The sequence below is a fragment of the Panthera onca genome, chromosome D4 (genome assembly GCF_046562875.1).
Source record: "Panthera onca isolate mPanOnc1 chromosome D4, mPanOnc1 haplotype 2, whole genome shotgun sequence".
In the NCBI taxonomy this organism is placed as follows: domain Eukaryota; kingdom Metazoa; phylum Chordata; class Mammalia; order Carnivora; family Felidae; genus Panthera; species Panthera onca.
In genome coordinates this window covers 73,007,535-73,030,798 of record NC_138351.1, presented here as the reverse complement: position 1 = coordinate 73,030,798, position 23,264 = coordinate 73,007,535, and the positions used below count along the sequence as shown (strand labels likewise).

Genomic DNA, 23,264 nt, shown 5'->3' with positions numbered 1-23,264 from the left:
TGTCACTTAAAAATTTGGGTGCTCTCCAAGTGAGGATCCAAAGTATTTAAAAACACTGATAGAATGAATGTCTAGACAGTTTGATTTTTGTCGCTAGAGATGGATATGAGATGTGAGATGGATGCCAAGTGAGGGGTTAAATTGGAGGAAGACACTGTATTTGGTGACTTGCTATCGGTTTCCCTGTCTGGTATTTCACATGTGTATGTTTTATTATTTTATGCATTTTATAATTACAGCTTATTTTATCATCAAATTCATACTTGCAGATCTTTAAGAAACTCATTGCATGGCTATTGGTCCCCATTTAACTTGACTTTTTAAAAGTCAACACATCTCCAAATTATAAATAAACTCAGGTAGGAACTGAGAGTTTTTATTTTATGTCATTTTTAGTGCCTAGCAAGTCATTTGGCACAGTAGACTAAGTATTAAATTAAAGTTAATTAATTCATTAGCCATTTACCAAAACAATATAATGTATCAGTCACACTAAGGTAAAGTGGTTTTTTTTTTTTTTTTAAATATTTATTTTTGAGAGAGAGAGCACGAGCGAGTGAGTAAGCATGAGCGGGGGAGGGGCAGAGAGGGAGGGAGACACAGAATCTGAAGCAGGCTCCAGGCTCAGAGCTGTCAGCACAGAGCCCAATGCGGGGCTCGAATTCACGAACTGCAAGATCATGACCTGAGCCCAAGTCAGATGCTTGACCGACTGAGCCACCCAGGCAACAACCCCCCCGCCCCGTTTTTAAACATTTTTTTTTTAACCCACAATGATGTGGGATAAAGGTGAAGAAGGACACTGTGGGCAAGTAGAGTAGCATATTGAGTTTTAGGGAACATGGTTCTCTTAGGGAACAAAGAAAGCAAGGGAGAATAGCAAGAGATGAGGCAAAAACCTAAGCAGTGGCTAGATCGTGAACAGCCCTGTAATTTGGAGTTTGGATCTTATTTTGATGTCTCTGTGGAGTCACTGAAGGATTTTAAACTGGTGAACAAAATATTCATATTTTTATATTAGGAAGAATACAGGGGCTAGAAACATATTCAAGTACCTAAATAAAATTAACATTAATTTAAGATACAGATGATGTCAAAAAATCAGTGTAGGGCCTCCTGGGTGGCTCAATCGGTTGAGCTTCCGACTCCTGATTTTGTTTCAGGTCATGATCCCAGGGTCGTGGGATTGAGCCCTGAGTTGGGCTCCACACTGAGCGAGGGGCCTGCTTGAGATTCTCTGTCTCTCTCTCTCTCTCTCTCTCTCTGCCCCTCTACCCTGCTCATGCACTCTCTCTCAAAACAACAACAACAAAAAAACGCCAAACCAACCCCCCACCCAATAAAGGCAGTTTGCAAAGACAGTATAGAATATATATGTATCATAAAAATGCAAATGAACACCTGTTAGTGTAAGCCAAAAAAGAAAAACAAATTAAGCCATGAGACACCATGATTCTTCTTTGAGCATAGAATACTGTTCTCCACAGCTGCTGGCCACTGAAACTGTCATGACTTTTCCAGAATAGTTATTTGTTAGCATCTATCAGTAAATTTTTGGAAATGGACTGTAATTAATTATGCAGACATATACAGAAAGATTACGCTGTTCTCTGAAGCTTTATTTATAATAGGGGAAATTGGAAACAACTTTAAATGTTCATCAGTAGGGATTTGGTTAAGTAGAGAATCATACATTCATCTGTTAGACCACTATGCAGACATGAAATAGGTTCTGCCTCACACTGGACAGCATTTGCTACTGGAGACCCTCTCAGTCTCTCCCTCCCAGGATTCCTTTCCTCTGCCTGTCCCTTAAATCTGATTACCCTCAAGGTTGTTCCTTGCCCATTCTCTCGTCATTCTGTACCCCACTTTGAGCCATCTTATCCAATCTCTTTATTTCCTTCACTGTCTCCATGCTGGTAAGTCCTAAATCGGTTTCTTCAGACCTCATTCGTTCTATAAGCTCTAAGCTCCGTACTCCCTGATTAGCTTCTTGTGTTCTTTTGCATTGTGTCTTCATGTATGTGACCCTCCTACTAGCAGTGTCCTTCCTTCCCTTATCCTACCTGACTGCTTCCTATTTATCCTCAAGGCTCAGCTCAGTCAGCAACCCTGGTGGGACACCTTCGCTGACTTCCTGTCCCAAATGCTGTTCCTGATCTCTGAATAGTTTTTCCTACCCCCTAACTCACTTGGTTAATGCTAATTTCTCCTCTGGTCCATAATTAAGATAGGGAAGCTTTTCCCCATCCCTAAAGAGGAGGATGAGGTGTTCCTCCTGAGTGCTCCTACAGCCTCATGTATTATAGCATTTCTCCCTCAGTGTTTAAAAAAGTTCTTTTTAAATGTTTATTTATTTGAGAGAGAGAGAGAGAGAGAGAGAGAGAGAATCCCAAGCAGACTTCACTGTCAGTGCAGATAGAGCCTGATGTGGGGCTCGAACTCACAAACCCTGAGATCATGACCTGAGCCAGAGTCAAGAGAAAAGATGCTCAACTGACTGAGCCACCCAGGTGCCCCCTCCCTGGGTATTTTGTTTGCCTAGATAGTCATCTGTGAGTTCCTTGAGGTTAGGACCTTATCTTATTTGCCATTGTATACCCAATGCTGTATGCTCTGTATATCTATTTAGAGAACGAATTAATGACAAAGTCTTTACAATATATGTTAAAAAAACTTTTTTTTACCATTTATTCATTTTTTGATAGAGTGTGAGTGGGGGAGGAGCAGAGAGAGAGACACACACAGACAGAATCCAAAACAAGCTCCAGGCTCTGAACTGACAGCACAGAGCCCAACGTGGGGCTTGAACTCACAGACCATGAGATCATGACCTGAGCTGAAGTCGGACGCCCAACCGACTGAGCCACCCAGGCGCCCCTACAATATATTTTTAAATAAAATAACTTCAGTATAGAATCATGCATGCAGTGCGATTCAAATTTGTAAACAGAAAGTAATTTTTTGTCTGTAGACTAAACCACGTGGAGTTTAGGATGAGACTGTGTAGAAATGCAGCCTCCATAGTTGTGAGGTCTTCTCCAGCAGCCTGAATGTAGAACTGGTGAAGTCAAGTGTCTGGATTGACCCACTGTGTTTTGCATTTTCTAGAATGAGTAGAATTGAGAACCAATGGGCAAGGGGATTGAGGGTACTGGACAAGAGAATAATTGAAGTGATAGACAGTGGTACCTGAGAGAGTTGGGGAAGACGAGGACTGGGGTGGTAGAATATTGGTAGAAGATCTTGAGTGAGGAAATCTTGGGGGAAGAAATCTCTCTCTTGAGAGAGATGAGGAATAATGGGCAAGTGGTTCAGAAAGATAGGGGCTTGTGAGATCTTGGAGCAACTCAGCGTGACACAGTCTGGGATGTGGCCATGGATATGAGTAGCTAATGTGGAGTGAAGGAACTTTATAACATTGAGCTCAAGGAACTCTGAGGCCAAGTTTTGATGGCTTATTTATAAGGATCTTTAAGTTACTGAAGATAATGGTAGGAATTGAGGAGAGAGGAATCTTCCAAAGTGCCTGGTGTCAGGGTCTTGGATGACTATGGAAGATTGGCAAGGAATGAGGAGGGATGGGGGGTGGTATAGCCAGTGACATGAGCATCAAAGGAAATACTAAACACAAAGATGACCAGCTGTAGCACACTGATTGACCAAGGGTTTATCATATTACTTCTGGGACCTTCACATATTTTTTTCCTCTTAAATCTCTATATTATACATGCATCTTGGGTTGGCAGTGGGTAGGGTATTATTGGGTTAACAGCGTGCATGATGAATCCATGAACCAAACACTCTTTTATCAGAGCTCTAATAGGAAGGACCAAGTGAAGGACCATTGAACAGTTGCTTTGAATGCATAATTTGGAGGAGTCCTCATAAAGTTAAAAAATTCTATTTTGTGAAGCTTGTCGATGGATTCTTTATGAATGAAAATAAAAGAATTTTGCCCAATAGCTCCAGTGCAGTCTTGTAAAGTATTTTTTTTTTTAATTTTAAAGTATTTTTAAAAATGTTTTTAAGTTTATTCATTCATTTTGAGAGAGAAATCATGAGCGGGATTGGGGCAGAGACAGAGGGAGAGAGAGAGAATCCCAAGCAGGTTCTGAGCATGGAGTCCAATGAGGGGCTTGAACCCACAAACCCACTGTCAGATAATGACTTGAGCTGAAGTCAGACACTCAATTGACTGAGCCACCCAGGTGCCCCTCCGGTGCAATCTTCTTTACCTGGGAGGATATCAATGGATTACCTTAGGGTAGCCTATGTTTTGTTCATATGAGATGCAGTTATGCATTTTAAGCTCTGCCCTATAGCTGGTTGAGGGGGACGTTGAATAGGATAGGTAAGGTAGCTTTGTAAAGTCCATCCTGGTTTAGCTCGCTATGGTATTAAAAATGATTCTAAGTGGGTGAAGACTAATAGAATGAACTTCTTGCTTTATCTCCATTTTGCTTATAGTCTAGATATCTGCAAGCCAACAGGAAATTTAATGCAACAATTTATTTTAATCTCATGACAGTTTAAAGTTCTGGGTCAGAGGTGGTATCTGAATAATTTTTATCATGCCACATCATTTAACTTCACAACGAGGGAACAAGCTCCAGTAGTGTGTTTAGACCTGTACCCAGCAGCGGATTACACAGTGAATATCACTCTACTGGGATCTTCTGAGCAGCACTCAGTGCAAATAACAATGACAACTGCACCAGCAGGTGGGTGTGTGTGTCTTTCTGTTTTGTGGCTCGGGACAAGAGAAATATGTGAATTACACAATGTTGGGAATGCTCATCTGGGAGGCAAGAGCCTTGGGTTCTGTTTCTAATGACCACCAACTTTTTCTGGGCTTCAGAGTGCCTGAATCTTACCACCTACTCCCTTCCCCACAGGGGTTCTGGCTCCTAGAGGGTACAGATCAGGAATGGACTGTGTTATTTAGGGCTCTCTGACAGTGATGGATTGAAAATACCTGTAAGGTCTACTGTCTTTTACCCAAACTTGAAGATAGCTGAGCTCCAAGGGTAGACCATATGGACAACTAGAACCAAATTCCAGGAGATCATGAATGTGAGCCGGGACAAAGAGGCCTTATGACTAGACTGTGTATGAGCGTACGAACCCGACATAGAGAGCAGTGGCCTAATGAAGGTCAGGCTTCTTAGGGAAGGGCCATGTGGCCTTGTGAGGAAGCCAGATAAAGGCCAGCTGTGTCAACTGCACAGCTCTCACTAGTGGGGAGGGTCACAGAATTGTTTTGTTCTTTAATCCATTGGGTTTAACAAATTGATGGGTGGAGAGGCTGCCACCTTTGAAGGAATGCAGTTGAATAGGGTAGATCCTGCTCCTACCTTCCTGATACTTCTCTCCCAGACTAACCATTGTTCTGAGGGAAGAAAAGCAGAATTATGTGATGGTTGTCTAACATTGTGAACTTACTAAATGTCACTAAATTGTACACTTGAAAGTGGTTAATTTCATGTTGTGTGAACTGTACCTCCATTAAAAAAATTTTTTTTTTAATTTATTTTGAGAGAGAGAGAGAGCGAGCTAGAGAGTGAGGAAGGGGCAGAGGGAGAGGGAGAGAGAGAATCCCAAGCAGGCTCCGGTGGTGACAGCACAGAGCCTGATGCAGGGCTCGATCCCACTAACCGTGAGATCATGACCTGAGCCAAGCTCAAGAGTTGGATGCTTAACTGACTGAGCCATCCAGGCACCCCATTATTCCCATTTCATAGACAAAGATCATGAGGCGCAGAGAAGTTAAACAATTTGTCCAAGACCACAAACCTAGTGATTTGAACACAGCAGTCTGGCTCCAGGGCCCTCATTCTTAACCAGAAATTCCACTGTTTCTCACTAATTATTTAGTTATTCTTTTTTTTTTTTAACGTTTATTTATTTTTGAGACAGAGACAGAGCATTAACAGGGGAGGGGCAGAGAGAGAGGGAGACACAGAATCGGAAACAGGCTCCAGGCTCTGAGCCATCAGCCCAGAGCCCGACGCGGGGCTCGAACTCACAGACCGTGAGATCGTGACCTGAGCTGAAGTCGGACGCTTAACCAACTGAGCCACCCAGGGTCCCCTAGTTATTCAAAAGAAAAAAGCAAAATTATGCTCTATGAACCCAGTGCATAATCAGTCCAGACCCACCTTACTTTTTGCCAAGCTTGGACCGTGAACAAAAACTTCCAATGATGCATAAATGCATTTATTTAATGCATGTTTATTTCTTACCTACTATGTGTCAGGCAGGTTCTAATAGCTGACATCATAGCAGTGATAAAACAGTCCCAGCTGTCATGGAGTGGGAGTCAGGAGGTCAGGATAGTGAGAGATAAACAAGTAAGGAAATAAATCAGATGTTAAGTGGGGCTTAGTGTTAAAATGAATAAAGCATGGCAAAGGGAGTGACAATGAATGGTCAGGGAAGGCCTCTATTATAAAGTGACATTTAAGCACAGATCTGGAGGAAGTGAGGGAGTAAGCCATGCATAAGGAGGACGCCAAGTGACAAAGTCTTGAGAGAGGCATGTCCTTGACATGTTCTAGGAACATCAAGGAAGCTAATATGGCTGGAGCAGGGTGAGCTGGAGAAAGTGGTAAGAGGTGAGGTCTAAACTGTAGCCTTAATATAATCAGGGTCCCATGGTGTCAAATTCAGAAAGTAAGTCCATTGTTACCTTCTCCTTACAAGGTGGATCCCAAATTACCGTTGGTAAGTATAATCTAGCACGTGATCTTTCAGCCTCTATAGGTTCCCAAGCAATTTGGAGTCCACCACTTGTGAATTTGAACTTAGTTTGGGAAATGGTCTCTTCTCATAAAGTTACTTGGATTCTGACAGTAGTCTTGCCATATGTTTTTGTGGGGAGGGAAATCCTCTTCTGTGGAAAATTTTAGAACTTTGCCACGGTGGCTCCAGGTCTTTCTTGGTGCCCACCTCAAGTATTTAGCACCTTTTCATTTTCATGTCTCCTTCAGGCCCTGTTTCTATCCATTGCTGAAGATCTTTATCTCTAGTGAAGGATCCTCCCTGCTTTGTGGGAAGAGTACCCCACAGTATAGTGGGAGGAATAGTAGGAAAGTCTTCAAATGAATTGCACTGTCTTGCATGCCTCCTTCACCGTTGCAGTTTCCTGCCCTTTTCTCTCAATTTCTCTTTCCCCAGAAAGATCTTGAGAATCGTTTTAGTTCTGAGCTCCTGGGGTTCGTATTACTGAATGCCTTGCCTCTGAGTGCTGCTTCGTGGTTAGGAGTTTTTGCATTTGTCGCCTGGAGAATTATCCTCAGCTGATCCTTGAGCTGCTTTGAGTTTCTGGAACTTGTGCTTTCACTGGTCTAATGAGGTCCAGGAAGTGCCCTAGGTTAGTGGTGTTCACCCAGGCCCCACCTTTCCTTAGAACTGACTTTTTAAAGACTCAGCCGCCTGCACTTCCTTAATGGGCACTGCAGCAGCCCTTCCGGCCACCAGTTCCTTTTCTGCAGGGGGTAAGCCTCCAGCATCAGTTCCCTCTGATGATGCCCACTGTAGGCCTTTAACCTGCTTTTTCCCACTTCTCTATCTCCAGGTCTGGCCAATTCCTTTTGCTAGTTGTTAGTACTTTCCTTCCCTATATTTCCCTTTTGTTTTCACATTTAGATTTTTGTTCTACTGACATACTACTTTGGATTTGGCCAGTGAAGTCTCCATTGAGAGAGAATGATGCCAGAGAGTTCTGGATCTGCCAGCATCATCCCGTGCTCAAATAAATCCTGCTCACCTTTAATGTCATTAGGAGGTACATATTTCTGTTCAGTGCAACCTATAACCCAGGCCTGGGTCTGATCAACTGTCCTTCTCCCTGGATCCTCCCTAGTGCACCTGTTTTTCTGTTCCTTCTTCCTCAAGTTCTAATTCCTTGCACTGCCCAGGCAGGTGTCCGTAGAGCCTGTGCTATACCTGCTGTTCCAGCTACATGAACAATGAATGCTACTTGAAACTAATTTAATAGTGCATGAAAAATTCACTGATTTTTCTAGTCATTCTCTTCTTTTACAAAAAATTTTTTTTGAATATTTTTTTACTTTTGAGAGAGAGAGAGAGAGAGAGAGAGAGAGAGAAAGAGAAAGCTGGGGAGGGGCAGAGAGAGAGGGAGACACAGAATCTGAAGCAGGCTCCAGGCTCTGAGCTGTCAGTACAGAGCCCAATGTGGGACTCGAACTCATGAACTGTGAGTTCATGACCTGAGCTGAAGTTGGACACTTAACCAACTGAGCCACCCAGGTGCCCCTAGTCATTCTCTTCTTAAATATGTCCACATTTTCTATTTTTTTAAAGTTTATTTAGTATTTATTTTGAGAGAGAGAACACATGCGCACACATGAGTTGGGAAGGGACAGAGAGAGAGGGAGAGAGAGAATCCCAAACAATGTCTGTGCTGCCAGCACAGAGCTTGACGTGGGGCTCATTCTCACAAACCATGATATCATGACCTGAGCCAAAATCAAGAGTCAGATGCTTAACTGACTGAGCCACCCAGGTGCCCCAGTATGTCCACATTTTCTCTAACTACATAGCATCACAATTCTAGTTATTGAGGAGTTTCCCATTAATGCTGACCCTGCCTTCCCTATTTAAAATGCTAAGAAGACCCCTCTTGATAGAATGATACCCCAATCTGGGCACCTGTTGGGGCAGGTGTCATTTTCTTCTGTCTGCCAAAGGAGTCCTTCTCTTCTTATCCTTGATGATCTTGAGCCACCATCCCCAACCTAGTAAATATCCCAATCTTTTCTAGACTCTTTAGAACAGTTACATTTGGATGCATTTCCTCATCCTTATCATATTTTTTCTAGCTGGACCAACAGGATTTCAAATTTTCTTCACCTTGATGTGATTTCCTTCACTTTACTTCATTCTCTCCTAATCTTGTCTTGTGTGTAAGAACAAAATCTGTTTTGTAAACTGATTTCATTCCTTTTTTTTTTTTTTGAGACTTGGCAAATCTCATTTCTAGAAACAGAGGAGTCTAGGCCTATATCTTTTATGATTCCTTCTTGGCACTGGAGTTTGTAATGATCCCACTGGATTTTATCTACTTTAATGCAAGAAAAATCATTGCTGTAGAATCCCCAGTCTGAGTCTCTGTGATAACATAAGAATAACTAAAGAACTTATTAAAACACAGGTGCCTGGGCTGTACCCTAGAGGTTCAGATTCAGTAGATCTGGAGTGGGGACATCAGATTTTCGTTTCTGGCAGGCTCCCAGGCCTCGGTGGTGCTCCTAGTCCACATTGTGAGTAGCACTGCTCTGACTGTATAGACCTTAGCTACTCCTGGGTAATTTAAAGGCCCTTTCTTGAATGTAAAGATGTGATAAAGTGATAGAAAGGAAAAAAAAAAGTAGCCAAAGATAACTCAGTGTGCTCATGCCTAAGAACTCGTGTTGAAGTTTTTCCTGGTTTGTGAAGTTTTCCTGATAATGGAGTATCTACCTCCTCTATTCCTGCAGTTTCAGCGACAGAGACTTGAGAGTCTCCATTTTCCCCCATGGTACTTTGCTCCCCCGTGATAGCTCTTGTCTTTATATAAACTCAGGGTCCAGTCAGTGTATCTACATTTTGCATTTGGGAGAGACTGAATCTTACCCCTTCTTTCCATAGAATGACAAATAAGAAATATCAACTTTATTGCCTGGGCCAATTCCCAGATAACTACCTCCAACACAGAGTTTCCAATAAAAGTTATATTAGAGAATGAAGCTTAGGTATGCGGCCAAATGGAGCTTCCTACTCCTGTTTCCTCCAGAAGTATGGGCAGTTGGATCTGCAAAGGACCCTCCCCTGGCTTAGCCCGAGCTAAGGGCAATGGGTGAAGTCTGGTTAGTTGCCTCTTGGAGACTGGAGATATATGTGCCCCTTGCACCTGAGAACAGGCAGGTCCCAGAAACCAAGAATCTGCGTCTTGTTTGGGCTGTGACCTGTGATATATGAACTCCACCCACTAGGAAATGTGACCCAAAGAATGGTAGTGTCTTACCAGTGAGATTACATATTTATTGTTCCATCCTTGAGGATTAGTGAGTAGGGAGTGGAGACAAACCACAATTGTCTTTCCTTTTGTGGAAATGGAAGACAGGTAAATAGCAACCTTTAACACACTTGAGCAAAGTTATTGATGTCTGCAATGTTAGAGGGTTGAACAGGAAAGTTCTATTCTAGTTCTAGGAGTCTATGTTAGGAAAGCAATTTTAGGTTCCTTCAAATTCATTTATTTCAACATTTAAATTTCTTTCTTTTCTTTCTTTCTTTCTTTCTTTCTTTCTTTCTCTCTTTGTTTGTTTGTTTGTTTCTTTCTTAATTTTGGAGAAAGAGAGGGGCTCTTAAGTGGCTCATCTGACTTCAGCTCAGGTCATCATCTTGTGGTTCCTGGGTTTGAGCCCCACGTCAGGCTCCGTGCTGACAGCTGGGAGCCTGGAGCCTGCTTCAGATTCTGTGTCTCCTTTTCTCTCTCTGCCCCTCCTCCACTTGTGTGCTCTTTCTCTCTCTCTCTCACTCTCTCAAAAATAAATGAACATTTAAAAAAAATAAAAATAATTTTGGAGAGAGAGAGAGACAGATTGTGAGTGAGGGAGAGGGGCAGAGGGAGAAAGAGAAAGGCTCAGTTCCATGACTCTGAGATCATGACCTGAGCTGAAATCAAGAGTTGGATGCTCGGGGCACCTGGGTGGCGCAGTCGGTTAAGCGTCCGACTTCAGCCAGGTCACGATCTTGCGGTCCGTGAGTTCGAGCCCCGCATCAGGCTCTGGGCTGATGGCTCGGAGCCTGGAGCCTGTTTCCGATTCTGTGTCTCCCTCTCTCTCTGCCCCTCCCCCGTTCATGCTCTGTCTCTCTCTGTCCCAAAAATAAATAAAAAACGTTGAAAAAAAAAAAATTAAAAAAAAAAAAAAGAGTTGGATGCTCAACTGACTGATCCATCGGGTGCCCTTCAACATCCAAATTTCTTGAACAATTTATTTACCATTATTATTTAATTTATCCAATTTTGTATTCTTATTGATACAAACAACTAATTCGTATAGTAAGAATTTCATTATTATTTGTGTCAAACATTTTTCTTGTTTTATAGTTTCTTTTAATTTTGTTTATGGTGTTTTTGACATATAAAAGTTTTAGATTTTATGCAGTCAGTACTATTGATCTTTTCCTTTGTGATTTATTACATTAATATTAAACATAGAATTTTTTATGGGGCGCCTAGGTGGCTTAGTCAGTAAGCATCTGACTTTGGCTCAGGTCATAGTCTCACGGTTCGTGAGTTCAAGTCCCATGTCAGGCTCTGTGCTAACAGCTCAGAGCCTGGAACCTGCTTCAGATTCTGTGTCTCCCTCTTTCTCTGCCCCTCCCCTGCTTGCATTCTGTCTGTCTCTCGTTCTCAAAAATAAACATTAAAAATTTTTTTTTAAACATAGAATTTTTTAAACAAAAGAGTATTACTTATATCCCATCTTGGTTTTCTAGGAAAAACTTTAAGTGACCTGCCTGGATATAGAAAATAAAATGAGTTAGATATGTAAGCTAAAGAAGAATGAAAACAAAGTCAGGGGCATAACAAAGTATGTAGGAATAAGGTTGGTCTAATCCATATCCTTACAACCTATTTGTTCATCCGTGGCTCATAAATTTAGGTTTAGTTTTTGACCCATCCAATCAGAAAGGGAGCCATTACATTGTCCTTCAGGTAACAACAAGGCTGTGTTTCTCGGGAGAGGTATAAGTTTTTTCAACAATGTGATCAGATGGGAATTCCAATTCTAGGGGTTTCATAAGTAGTGAAATGTAAAGCAGCATTTTAAGAGGATTTTATGAGGCTGTTTCTTTTATTGCTCATCAGCATGGCTCATATTAAAGGAAAGCACAGTTCAGTGTGGAGTGGACAAGGAAAGATGCCTTAAAAGTGCCTGTGCTCTGATGATCTGGCTTGATTCAGGGGAGGATTAGATTATTTTAGATTATGAGGAAGAATGACTGGAGTCCATGTGTCCTAAATATTTTTCTCAACGCAGATCTGATACATGGTAGGTGTCACTGAGCTTCAGACTGTTCTCTCTCATCAGTACTGAGGAGGCAGTGGTTCTGGGTTGAATCACAGGGGTCTGTGCCTGAACAGAAGGCTGCCCACCTCTGGTAGAAGATTGAGCCTGTGGAGCTGAACCAAGGGAATTGTTTGAATTTGCCCTGCACAGTTGAATAAGTGATTGAACTCCCCAAATTTCTCCCCACATAATATGATCACATACTTTTAGCCTGCAAATTTCAGGGTAGGTGTAACCAGATACCAAATTTGCCTTAAGAAAAATTTCAACAAAGTGACTGTAAAACTCCCCACTTTGAACAGATTTATATCTTCTTGTTCCTTCTAAGATAAAATGCAGAATGTACATCAAGGACAACTAAAGGATGATAAGATGATACCACTGTCTATAGAACAGTTATAAAAATAGTAATTTTGTTTTCAAAATAGTTGATGCTTAGCCATTCTTTCTGACACTATTTCCCTTGCAAAGCCAACTGTCCATTTAGACTGCTCCTAATTAGTGTTTTAAAAACTATAATGTTTATGAATAAGAGATTTTTTTTTAATGTTTATTTTTGAAGGAGAGAAAGACAGTATAAGTGGGGGAGGGGCAGAGAGAGAGAGAGAGGGAGGGAGGGAGGGAGACACAGAATCTGAAGCAGGCTCCAAGCTCTGAGCTGGCAGCATGAGCCTGACACGGGGCTTGAACTCACAAACTGCGAGATCATGACTTGGGCCGAACCCGGACGCTTAACCGACTGAGCCACCCAGGTGTCCCTGAATAACATATTTCTTTTTGTTGTTGTTATTGTTGTTGTTGTTCTCTTTAGCAGAGGAGTACATGCACTCAGTTACTTCTAAAATACTGTTGGTACATTTTCTAAAAAACAAAAAGAGGGAAATAGTATAGTCTTCCCTCTATTGCCTGGTAGAAAACCATGACTGTTAAGGTGGCTTATTTTATCTTTAAAATCTTATTTATTTATTTTAGAGAGAGAAAGCATGATTGGTGGAGAGGGGTGAGGGGCAGAGGGAGAGAGAGAGAATCTCGAGCAGGCTCCATGCTCAGCATGATGGAGCCTGATGCGGGTCTCGATCCCATGACCCTGGGATCATGACCTGAGCTGAAATCAAGAGTCGGATGCTCAACTGACTGAGTCACCCAGGAGCCCCTGTTAAGGTGGTTTATGATTTAAGTTTTCTAACAGCACACATAATTTGAGATCTGTGTTGACCTTATAAAACTTCCCCCATAACTGATTCCTATTTACAGAATTGAAGTCCAAACAAAAGGTAAAAAAATTTAACATTGTTTCTGACAGTTTCCTTCAAAATGATAAATATTATAACAGTATTCTCTGGTAGGAGAGTTATGTCTGAAGTCTTTCTGCCTCTTTTGTAAACCATCAGCCTGAGAAGCTCATACTCGGCAGCTGGTCAAGCCAAAAAATGGCGTGTATTTTGAACAGAATACCCAATCATTTGCAATATGCCAAAAATGGGGAAAGTAAATGGTGTTCTGTCCTGTCCTGTCCTGTCCTTTCCTTTCCTTTCCTTTCCTTTCCTTTCTTCTTCTTCTTTTTTTTTTTTTTTTTTTTTTTTTTTTTTTTTTTTTTTTGAGATAGAGTGCTCAAATGGGTAGGGAGAGAGAGAGAGAGAGAGAGAGAGAGAGAAGGAAAATCCCAAACAGGGTCTGCACCGTCAACACATAGCCTGATGTAGGGCTCAAACTCCCAAACTGTGAGATCATGACCTGAGCTGAAGTCGGACACTTAACTGACTGAGCCACCCAGGTGCCCCAATGGTTGTTTCATTGTAAAATAATATAATGACATTGTAGATCCAGCTTGGTGGTATCATACCCATGGGGTAAATAAAGATGAATAGGTTATTTAACATTGGAGTGCTTCACTAAATGGGTCCTCAATGGCTTTGGAGGCAGTGGGTTCATCTTACTCTTTTCAGGACTTCCATATTCTTTTTTTTTTTTTTTTTTAATTTTTTTTAACATTTATTTATTTTTGAGACAGAGAGAGACAGAGCATGAACGGGGAAGGGTCAGAGAGAGGGAGACACAGAATCCGAAACAGGCTCCAGGCTCCGAGCCGTCAGCACAGAGCCGTCAGCACAGAGCCTGACGCGGGGCTCGAACTCATGGACCGCGAGATCATGACCTGAGCCGAAGTCGGCCGCCCAACCGACTGAGCCACCCAGGCGCCCCAGGACTTCCATATTCTAATCATGTATACACAGACTTCAAGAATGCTGTCTCCTAGGCTGAAATCAGAGAAAAGATCACTTACTCCTTAGTCTAAAATGTCCATTAATACAATGCAAAGGAAAGCTAACTACAGTATATTCTTTTTTATTTCATTTCCTTTAACTTTTAAATTTTGGTATGATTTCAAATTTCTCTCTCTCTCTCTCTCTCTCTCTCTCTCTCATAGCCCCCCTACACCCCTCCCCACCCCAATTCTCTCTTCCTGAAATAAATCCTACTTGGTTATGGTGTATTTGTTTCTTCTGTGGTGTTGAATTGTTTCCACTAATATTTTCTTCAGCATTTTTGTGCCAGTATTCATGAGTGATACTGGTTTATAGTTTTCTCTCTATCTTGTACCATCTTTATCAGGTTTAGGCATTAGTATTTTCTTTGCTTCATAAAAAGAATTTGAAAGATTTCCTTCATCATTATGCCCTTCATTATTTGAAGGTTTTCCTTCTTTGTTACAATTCGCATAGCATTTGGACTATCTGGTCTCGGATGGTTAGGTAGAATTTCCCCTCGAAACAGTCCAGGCATGGGGCTTTTCCATGGGGGTAGTTCCTTGATAACTGCCTCAGTTTTTTGCTTATGGAAAATGGTCTGTTTAAACTTTTTACGTCTAATGGGGTCAGTTTTAGAAAACTGTATTTTCCTAGGAAGTGCCCATTTTCTCTGTTTTTAAATTTATTTGCAGAGTGGTCTGAAAAGTAGTTTCATTTAACCGTTTGAATTTTCTTCTGTTTCAATGAGTATTTCTCCCTCTATTTGTATTTTCTTCCTTTTTTTGTAGATTAAGTTAGCTAGTAGTTGGTCTCTTATTTTAAAAAAGCCAAGGTTTTGTTTTATTAATTAGATCTGTTTTCTTTATAGCCTGTGGGCCACATCTCGCCTGTTGCCTGTTTCTATAATAAAATTTTATTGTACACAAAAGGCCGAGCCTTTTATTTACATAATGTCTATGGCTGCTTTTGTGCTACAAAGACAGAGTTGAGTAGTTGTGACAGAACTGGACCAGAAACTTTTTACAAAGATAGTTACAATCTGACCCTCTATAGAAACAAGTTGCTAGGGGTACGTGGGTGGCTCAGTCGGTCAAGCGTCTGACGCGTCTGACTCTTGATCTCAGCTCAGGTCTTGATCTCAGGGTTGTGAGTTCAAGCCCCAGGCTCAGCGCTGGGTGTAAAGCTCTGAAGTTGTTGACCCATGCTCAACTGCATCATTAATTTCTGCTTTCATATTTATTATATTCCTTCTTATGCTTTCTTTTGCTTTATAAAGGTGGTTGCATTTTATCTTCATTGTGAATTGTGGGTTTTTGCATTAAAAAGTGTTCTCTGTCATATTTAACGCTTTTTTTTTACTTGAACTCTACTTATGTGAGGATTGCAACCCCGACTTTCTAACGGTTTCCATTTGTCTGCTACACTATTGTCCATCATGTTATATTTAGTCTTTCTGAATCACTTGGTTTTAGGTGTCCCTCTGGTACCCAGCATATAGTTAGATCTTGTGTATATGGAATATTATATGTATATAAACTTTATTTTTATTATTTTTATTTATTTATTTTGAGAGAGCGTGTGAGTGTGCACTGTCAGTGCAGAGCCCGACGCACGGCTTGAACCTACAAACCACGAGATCGTGACCTGAGCCGAAGTCAGACACTTAACCGACTGAGCCATCCAGGCACCCCTATATGTATATACATTTTAAAACTCTCTATGGCCTTGATACTTGATAGTTTTGGCTGGATATAAAATTCTTGGTTCACATTTCTTGATTTGAGTTTTCGTAAAATTCGGTTCTTTGGTTGCCTTGCTTTTTATGTAGCTTTTGAGAAGTCTGATGCCACTTAATTCTGTTGCCTTTGGATCTTATTTATTTCCTTGAGTGAAGATGCTGAGGAGTTTTTCTTTATCTTTTTATTTTTTTTATTTTTAACATTTATTCATTTTTGAGAGACAGAGAGAGACAGAGCATGAGCAGGGAAAGGGCAGAGAGAGGGAAACACAGAATCTGAAACAGGCTCCAGGCTCTGAGCTGTCAGCACAGAGCCTGACACAGAGCTTGAACTCACGGCCTGTGAGATCATGACCTGAGCTGAAGTTGGACGCTCAACCAACTGAGCCACGCAGGTGCCCCTCTTTATCTTTAAGGTGTAATAATTTTATTTGGCTAAGTCTTAGATTTGATTGTTCTGGATGAGCTTTCTCAGGTATAGAGTGGGACCTTTCAGTATTTATATTCAGATCTTTTGATTTTTGTAAACTTATCCTGGATTATAGTTTTAAATATTCTGCTTTAACATTCTTTTTCTTTTAGAGACTTCAATTATACATATGTTGGATCTCTGCTTATATTCTGTTTCAACCACTTGAATTTTGCTCCTTGCTACTTCTTTTTAATATCATTGTTTTTTCTTTTTGTTTGGTTTCCTGTATTTCTTCAATGCCCCTTATTAATTTTTTATTCTAATCCTTCTTTGGGTCTGACGACATTTTAGCTTTATTTCTGATACAGATTTGTCTTTTCCTTTTGCTTGTTTCCTGAATTCAGTCACTTTTGTCTCATTTTCTGCCTGCTTTGTGTCTATTTCTGTTCTTAGTTTTTGAATTTCTGACCCATAGTGCTTATTTGAGGATATTTATTTCAATTAATTGTGTCACAGGGTTTTTTTTTTTAATTCTAGTTTGGGGGTTATTTAAAAATTGTAGTTTTTCATAAGCTGAAATATTTTGATTATCACATTCTTTCTTTTCTTTTCTAAATGAACACTGCTTTTGTATATTAATTATATAACATTGGTAGTTTAGAATGGTTAATAATATTTCTAGGTTAAGAGTGCCCTCTTCTGTTACTCAATGAAGTGCAGTTTCTTTAAAGGATATTTTTGTTGTTTTTTTGGTGAGTGTGGGGATGAGTTATATATTGTTTTATTTTGGGGTTCCCTTTTGTCTTGTAGGATCTTACATTCCCCCCTTGCTCTTTCTCATCACTGCTTCGTCTCCCCAGGACACCAGTTCTTTCCACTGAATCATCTTCTTTCCCAGAAGCGATGCCTTTTTCATGCCAATACCTGAAGTGTCCTAGACTTTCACCCTTTGCTTGTAGACAGTCCTGTGGTACACAAGATTTTCCTTTCAGTATTTTCACACTGAAAATGGAATTTCTCCTTCTGGGAGTGAATCTAGCTCACGTTCAGGCCCCTCATTTCCCTCTTCTCTTTTCCCTGCTCTTTCAGAGCCCCCTACTTTCTACAGTGACTTGTGGGAGGTTGAGAGATAGCTTTGCTGGAATTTGGCATTTATTCTATTAAAAGGCAACTTAAAGTTTCTTATATTCTCTGTCTTCTGGTTAGTATGACAGCACTGGTTTTATGTTGATTGTTCTTGTTGATCTGAAGAATATTTTCGGAAAGGTATTGAGAGATTTGGATTTAACTGGCCACCATTATCATTGAACAAATTGCAGCACTAATCTAGAATAAATTCTCAAGTGCTAACTTTTCCACCCCCATATCTTTGCTCATGCTCGCTCTTCTACGTGGAACCCCCGCCCCTTTTTTATTTAGTTCCTAATATTCCCATCCCCCCTTCTTCTACAGTCTCTCCAACTGAAAATAAATTTTCTTTCTGAATTCCTATACTCTGCTCCAGGGAAGTATGTGTAATAGTTTGGCACACTCTGGAGTCAGACTATCCAACTCAAATCTCAGATCTCTTACTCTTTGTATGCCTTTGGGCAAATTACTTAAACCTTTATGTGCCTAAATTGCTTTAACTGTAAAAATGGGAGTAGCAATACCTATATCATGGGTTTGTTGTGAAAATAAGTGGGTTATGGGGAACCAGCACAATACCTGACTCACAACAAGCATCTGTGAGATGTTAACTATTATTTAAATTTACTTTATGACATTTATTATATATGCCCTTATATTTTTATTATACAGATATAGGGTATAACTCTTTTTCTAGATTAAATACATGTTAAGGGCAGAAACCGTGTCTCTCAGTTCAGTGGGGGCAATAGACAGAATCAATAATAATACGGTGCATAACGTGTAATTGAGGTATTTGCAGGTACTATGGGGGCACAGAGGAAGTAATGACTGGTTTTGCCCAGAGTTGCTCCCTCACATTACTGCGGCAGAAACAAAGTTTCAAAGAAGTTGATGAACTAGGAACCAACTCTTCTCTTCTGTGAGGCATTCTTGCAGGTCTGGTTTTTCAACTGCAGGATTCTTGATTAGGTTGGCCTTCTGGGTGGGGAAGGGAGAGAAAGAGTAGGCAGATCGACCACTAAAAATGAAGCAGGGAAGGAATATTGGTATGAGGGACAGGGCATGTACTTGCCATAGCAAGGGGTCAGAGAGCAGGGTAAGAAGAGATTCAGGACTGGTTCTATTGGGGATCCTTTTCTCCCCAGTTGAACACCTCACGGGTTCAACCTGCCTGTGGTCCAAACCATAAGCCCCCTGAGTGGAGGGAAGGGAACCTAGGGTGAGAGTTGCCCTCTGACCAAGATGCAACTGAATTTAACCAGTGAAACAGTTCTGTTTAATTACTCTAGCATATTCTCAGTGGGGGTGATGTCACCCTGGGGGCAAAATTACCCACAAGGGGGCAAAAATTTGTTCTTGAGAGGTGAGAGAATTTTATTCTTTTTATATATGAAGCACAGATAAACATATAGTACATAAGAAACATACAGCATATCTGGGATTATTACATTTTTTTTTTTTTTTAATTTTTTTTTTTCAACGTTTTTTATTTATTTTTTGGGACAGAGAGAGACAGAGCATGAACGGGGGAGGGGCAGAGAGAGAGGGAGACACAGAATCGGAAACAGGCTCCAGGCTCCGGGCCATCAGCCCAGAGCCTGACGCGGGGCTCGAACTCACGGACCGCGAGATCGTGACCTGGCTGAAGTCGGACGCTTAACCGACTGCGCCACCCAGGCGCCCCAGGGATTATTACATTTTTATAGAAGGTGAGAGATTAGGGGAAAACTGTTTAAAAAGGTTGCTCATTTTTGCTTTTAATTCTCTTGCCTTTGGAGAGGTGTCAAGCAAGAAATTGCCGTGGCTGAGGTCAAATAGGTTGTTGCCTGCTTTCTCCTCTAGGGCTTAAATTTAATAGAAAACCATGGGGGAAGGGAAGGGGGGAAAAGTTACAAACAGAGAGGGAGGGAGGCAAACCATAAGAGACTCTTAAATACAGAGAACAGAGAGTGGGCGGTGGGGGGGGGGTTGGTTTGGGAGAGGGGAAAGTGGGTGATGGACGTTGAGGAGGGCACTTGTTGGGATGAGCACTGGGTGTTGTATGTAAATGATGAACCACGGGAATCTACCCCCAAAACCAGGAGCACACTTTACACATTGTATGTTAGCCAGTTTGACAATAAATTGTATTAAAAAAATTAAAAAAATAAAAGGCCGCTTGTGGGGCTGTGATGAAAAACAGTAGAGAAACACTGTTGTAGCTTTATAATAGGTACTGATACCTGCTTATGACCTCTTTCAATTCAGTGTTTTTGTTGCTATTCTCGTTAATCCTTCCAAAGAAATGTAGCAGTGATTGCTTTCTGTTCAGTGAGTGTGCCAAGCTGATTTCCTACATGGGGGACACAGACCTTGGAGCTCCCTCTGACTGCTCTTCTTCCATTCTTGGTGACTCACATCCGTCGGGTCTCTGCTCACAAATCATCTCTGTGCTTTCTAGCCTCCTGCGTTGCTTTTCTTCAGACTTTACCAGCACACAAGATTATATTTTTTATTTGTTTTGTCTACTTATTTATTTTCTGCCTTTTTTGCTAGAATGAATTCCCTTAGGTGTAGCAACTTTGTTTCCTCTCCACTTTATCCCTAGCCCCTAAAGTATGCCTGTAGATGGTAAGAACTTTCTAAGTATTTATTGAATGAATGTGTAAACTCACCACGTTCCAAGAAGGTTCACTTTTGAGTCTTTCCATTCATGGATGTGGCATTTCTCTATTGTTTTCTTTTCTGTCCTTCCGGAAAAAAAAAAAATCTTCATAAGTCTTGGACATTTCTAGTTAGATTTATTTCTAATAAATCTATTCCTATTCTATTTTATTTGAAGTTTGTGGTTTCTTCTCCTGTGGATAAGGATCTTTTGATTATTTTATTTAATTTTTTTAAAATTTAGTCTTAATTTTATTTATTTATTTTTTTAATGTTTTTTTAAATTTATTTTTGAGACAGAGAGAGACCGAGCATGAGCAGGGGAGGGACAGAGAGAGGGGGAGACACAGAATCTGAAGCGGGCTCCAGGCTCTGAGCTGTCAGCACAGAGCTGGACGCGGGGCTCGAACTCACGAAGTGTGAGATCATGACCTGAGCTGAAGTCGGACGCTCAACTGACTGAGCCACCCAGGCGCCCCAGTCTTAATTTTAGTTAGCACAAAGTATTATATTAGTTTCAGGTGTACAGTGTAGTAACTCAACACTTCCTTACCTTACTTGGTGCTCATCATGACAAGTGCATTTCTTAATCTCCATCACCTACTTTTTTTTTTTTTAAGCTTATTTATTTATTTTTGAGAGAGAAAGTGCACATGTGTGTGTGCTCGAGAGGGGGAAGAGGGCAGGGGAGAGAGAGAGAGAGAGAGAGAGAGAGAGAGAGAGAGAGAGAGAGAATCTGAAGCAGGCTCCTTGCTGTCAGCGCAGAGCCCAACGTGGGGCTCCATCTCACAAACTTTGAGATTATATGACCCGACCCGAAATCAAGTGTTGGAGGCTTAACTGACTGAGCCACCCAGGTGCCCCTAGGATAGTTCTTTTTTTTAACTTTTGAGGAACTTCTATGCTGTTTTCCACAGTGGCTTCACCAGTTGGCATTCCCACTAACAGTGTAGGAGTGTTCCTTCCTCCACATCCTCACCAACACCTGTTATTTCTTGTGTTGTTACGTTTAGCCATTCTGACAGGTGTGAGGTGATAACTCAGTGTAGTTTTGATTTGTATTTCCCTGATGGTAAGTGAAGATGAGCATCTCTTCATGTGTCTGTTGACCATCTGTATGTCTTATTTGTAGAAATGTCTGTTCATGTCTTCTACCCATTTTTAATTGGATTATTTGGTTTTTGGCTGTTGAGTTTTATAAGTTCTTTATTTATTTTGGATACTAACCCTTTACCAGATATGTCATTTGCAAATATCTTCTCTCATTCTGTATGTTGCCTTTGGTTTTGTTGATTGTTTCCTTTGCCGTGAAGAAGTGTTTTATTTTGATGTGGTCCCAATAGTTTACTTATTGCTTCTGTTTCTCTTGCCTCAGGAGACATATTTAGAAAAAAGTTGCTATGGCCCATGTCAACAACATTACTGCCTGTGTTCTCTTCTAGGATTTTTTATGGTTTCAGGTCTCACATTTAGGTCTTTAATCCATTAAAAAATTTTTTTTTAATGTTTATTTATTTTTGATAGAGAGAGAGAGAGAAGAGAGAGTGAGTAAGCAGGGGAGGGCAGAGAGAGAGAGAAAGGGAGACACAGTATACGAAATAGGCTTTAGGCTCTGAGGTGTCTTCATAGAGCCTTCCATGGGGTTTGAACTCATGAACCATGAGATCGTGACCTGAGCTCAAGTTGGATGCTTAACCAACTGAGCCACCCAGGCCCCCCTCTTTAATCCATTTTGAATTTATTTTTGCGTATGGTGTAAACAGTCCTTTTTTTTTTCTTTTTCGTGATGCCATCCCAGCACCGTTTATTGAAGAGACTTTTCCCATTGGATATTCTTCCTCTTTTGTTGAAGATTAATCGACCATATAATTGTGGGTTCATTTCTGGGTTTTCTATTCTGTGCCATTGATCTGTGTGTCTTTTTTTTTTGTGCTAGTCTCAAGTGTTTTGATTACTGTAGCTTTGTAATAAAACTTGAAGTCCAGATTTGTGATGCCCCCAGCTTTGCTTTTCCTTTTCAGGATTGCTTTGACTATTCAAGGTCTTTGGTGGTTGCATACAAATTTTAGAATTGTTTGTTTTAGTTCTGTGAAAATTGCTATTGGTATTTTGATAGGGATCGCATTAAATCTGTAGATTGCTTTGGGTAGCAGGGATATTTTAACAATACTTATTCTTCCTATCTGTGAGCATGGAATGTCTTTCCATTTCTTTGTGTCATCTTCCATTTGTTTCATCAGTGTTTTATAGTTTTCAGAGTACGGGTCTTTTACCTCTTTGGTAGATGTATTCCTGGGTATCGTATTATTCCTGGTGCAATTGTAAGTGGGATTGTTTTCTTAATTTCTCTTTCGCTGCTTCATTATTGTTGTGTAGAAATGCAACAGATTTCTGTACCTTGATTCTGTATCCTGCCACTTTACTGAATTTGTTTCTCAGTTCTAGCAATTTTTTTGGTGGAATCTTTCAGGATATATATATATGTGTGTGTGTGTGTGTGTGTATACATATGTATGTCTCATCATGCAAATAATGAGAGTTTTACTTCTTCTTTAGCAATTTGGATGCCTTTTATTTCTTTTTGTTGTCTGATTGTTGTGGCTAGGACTTTAAGTATTATGTTGAATAAAAGTGTTGAGAGCGAACATCCTTATCTTGTTCTTGACATTAGGGGAAAAGCTCTCAGTGTTTCCCCATTAAGGATGATGTTAGCTGTGGGTTTTTCATATAAGGCCTTTATTAAGTTCAGGTATACTCCCTCTAAACCTACTTGCTGAGCGTTTTTATCATGAATAGTTGTTGTACTTTGTCACATGCTTTTTCTGCATCTGAGATCATATGGTTCTTATCCTTTCTCATATTGATGTGATGTATCATGTTGATTGATTTGCAAATATTGAATCACCCTTGTAACCTAGGAATAAATCCCACTTGATCATGGTGAATGATTTTTTTAATGTATTGTTGGATTCAGTTTGCTAGTATTTTAAAGAGGATTTTTA

At 40.6% G+C, this 23,264-nt stretch overlaps 1 protein-coding gene across 15 annotated transcripts in view; it reads left to right on the top strand.

Annotated features, from left to right (window-relative positions):
* SUSD1 (sushi domain containing 1) overlaps window positions 1–23,264 on the top strand; it is a 299,394-nt gene that overhangs the window by 80,628 nt on the left and 195,502 nt on the right. For 14 of the 15 annotated variants that reach the window (XR_013551693.2, XR_013551696.2, XR_013551695.2 and 11 more), the window contains one exon: window positions 4,535–4,727. The exons of the other annotated variant lie outside the window; for it this stretch is intronic. Coding sequence is in view for 11 of the 14 variants with exons in the window: in XM_078436588.2 (XP_078292714.2) it covers window positions 4,535–4,727 (193 nt within the window). In the remaining 3 variants the exon portion in view is untranslated. The remainder of the gene's footprint in view (window positions 1–4,534; window positions 4,728–23,264) is intronic. 15 annotated transcript variants of the gene reach the window in all.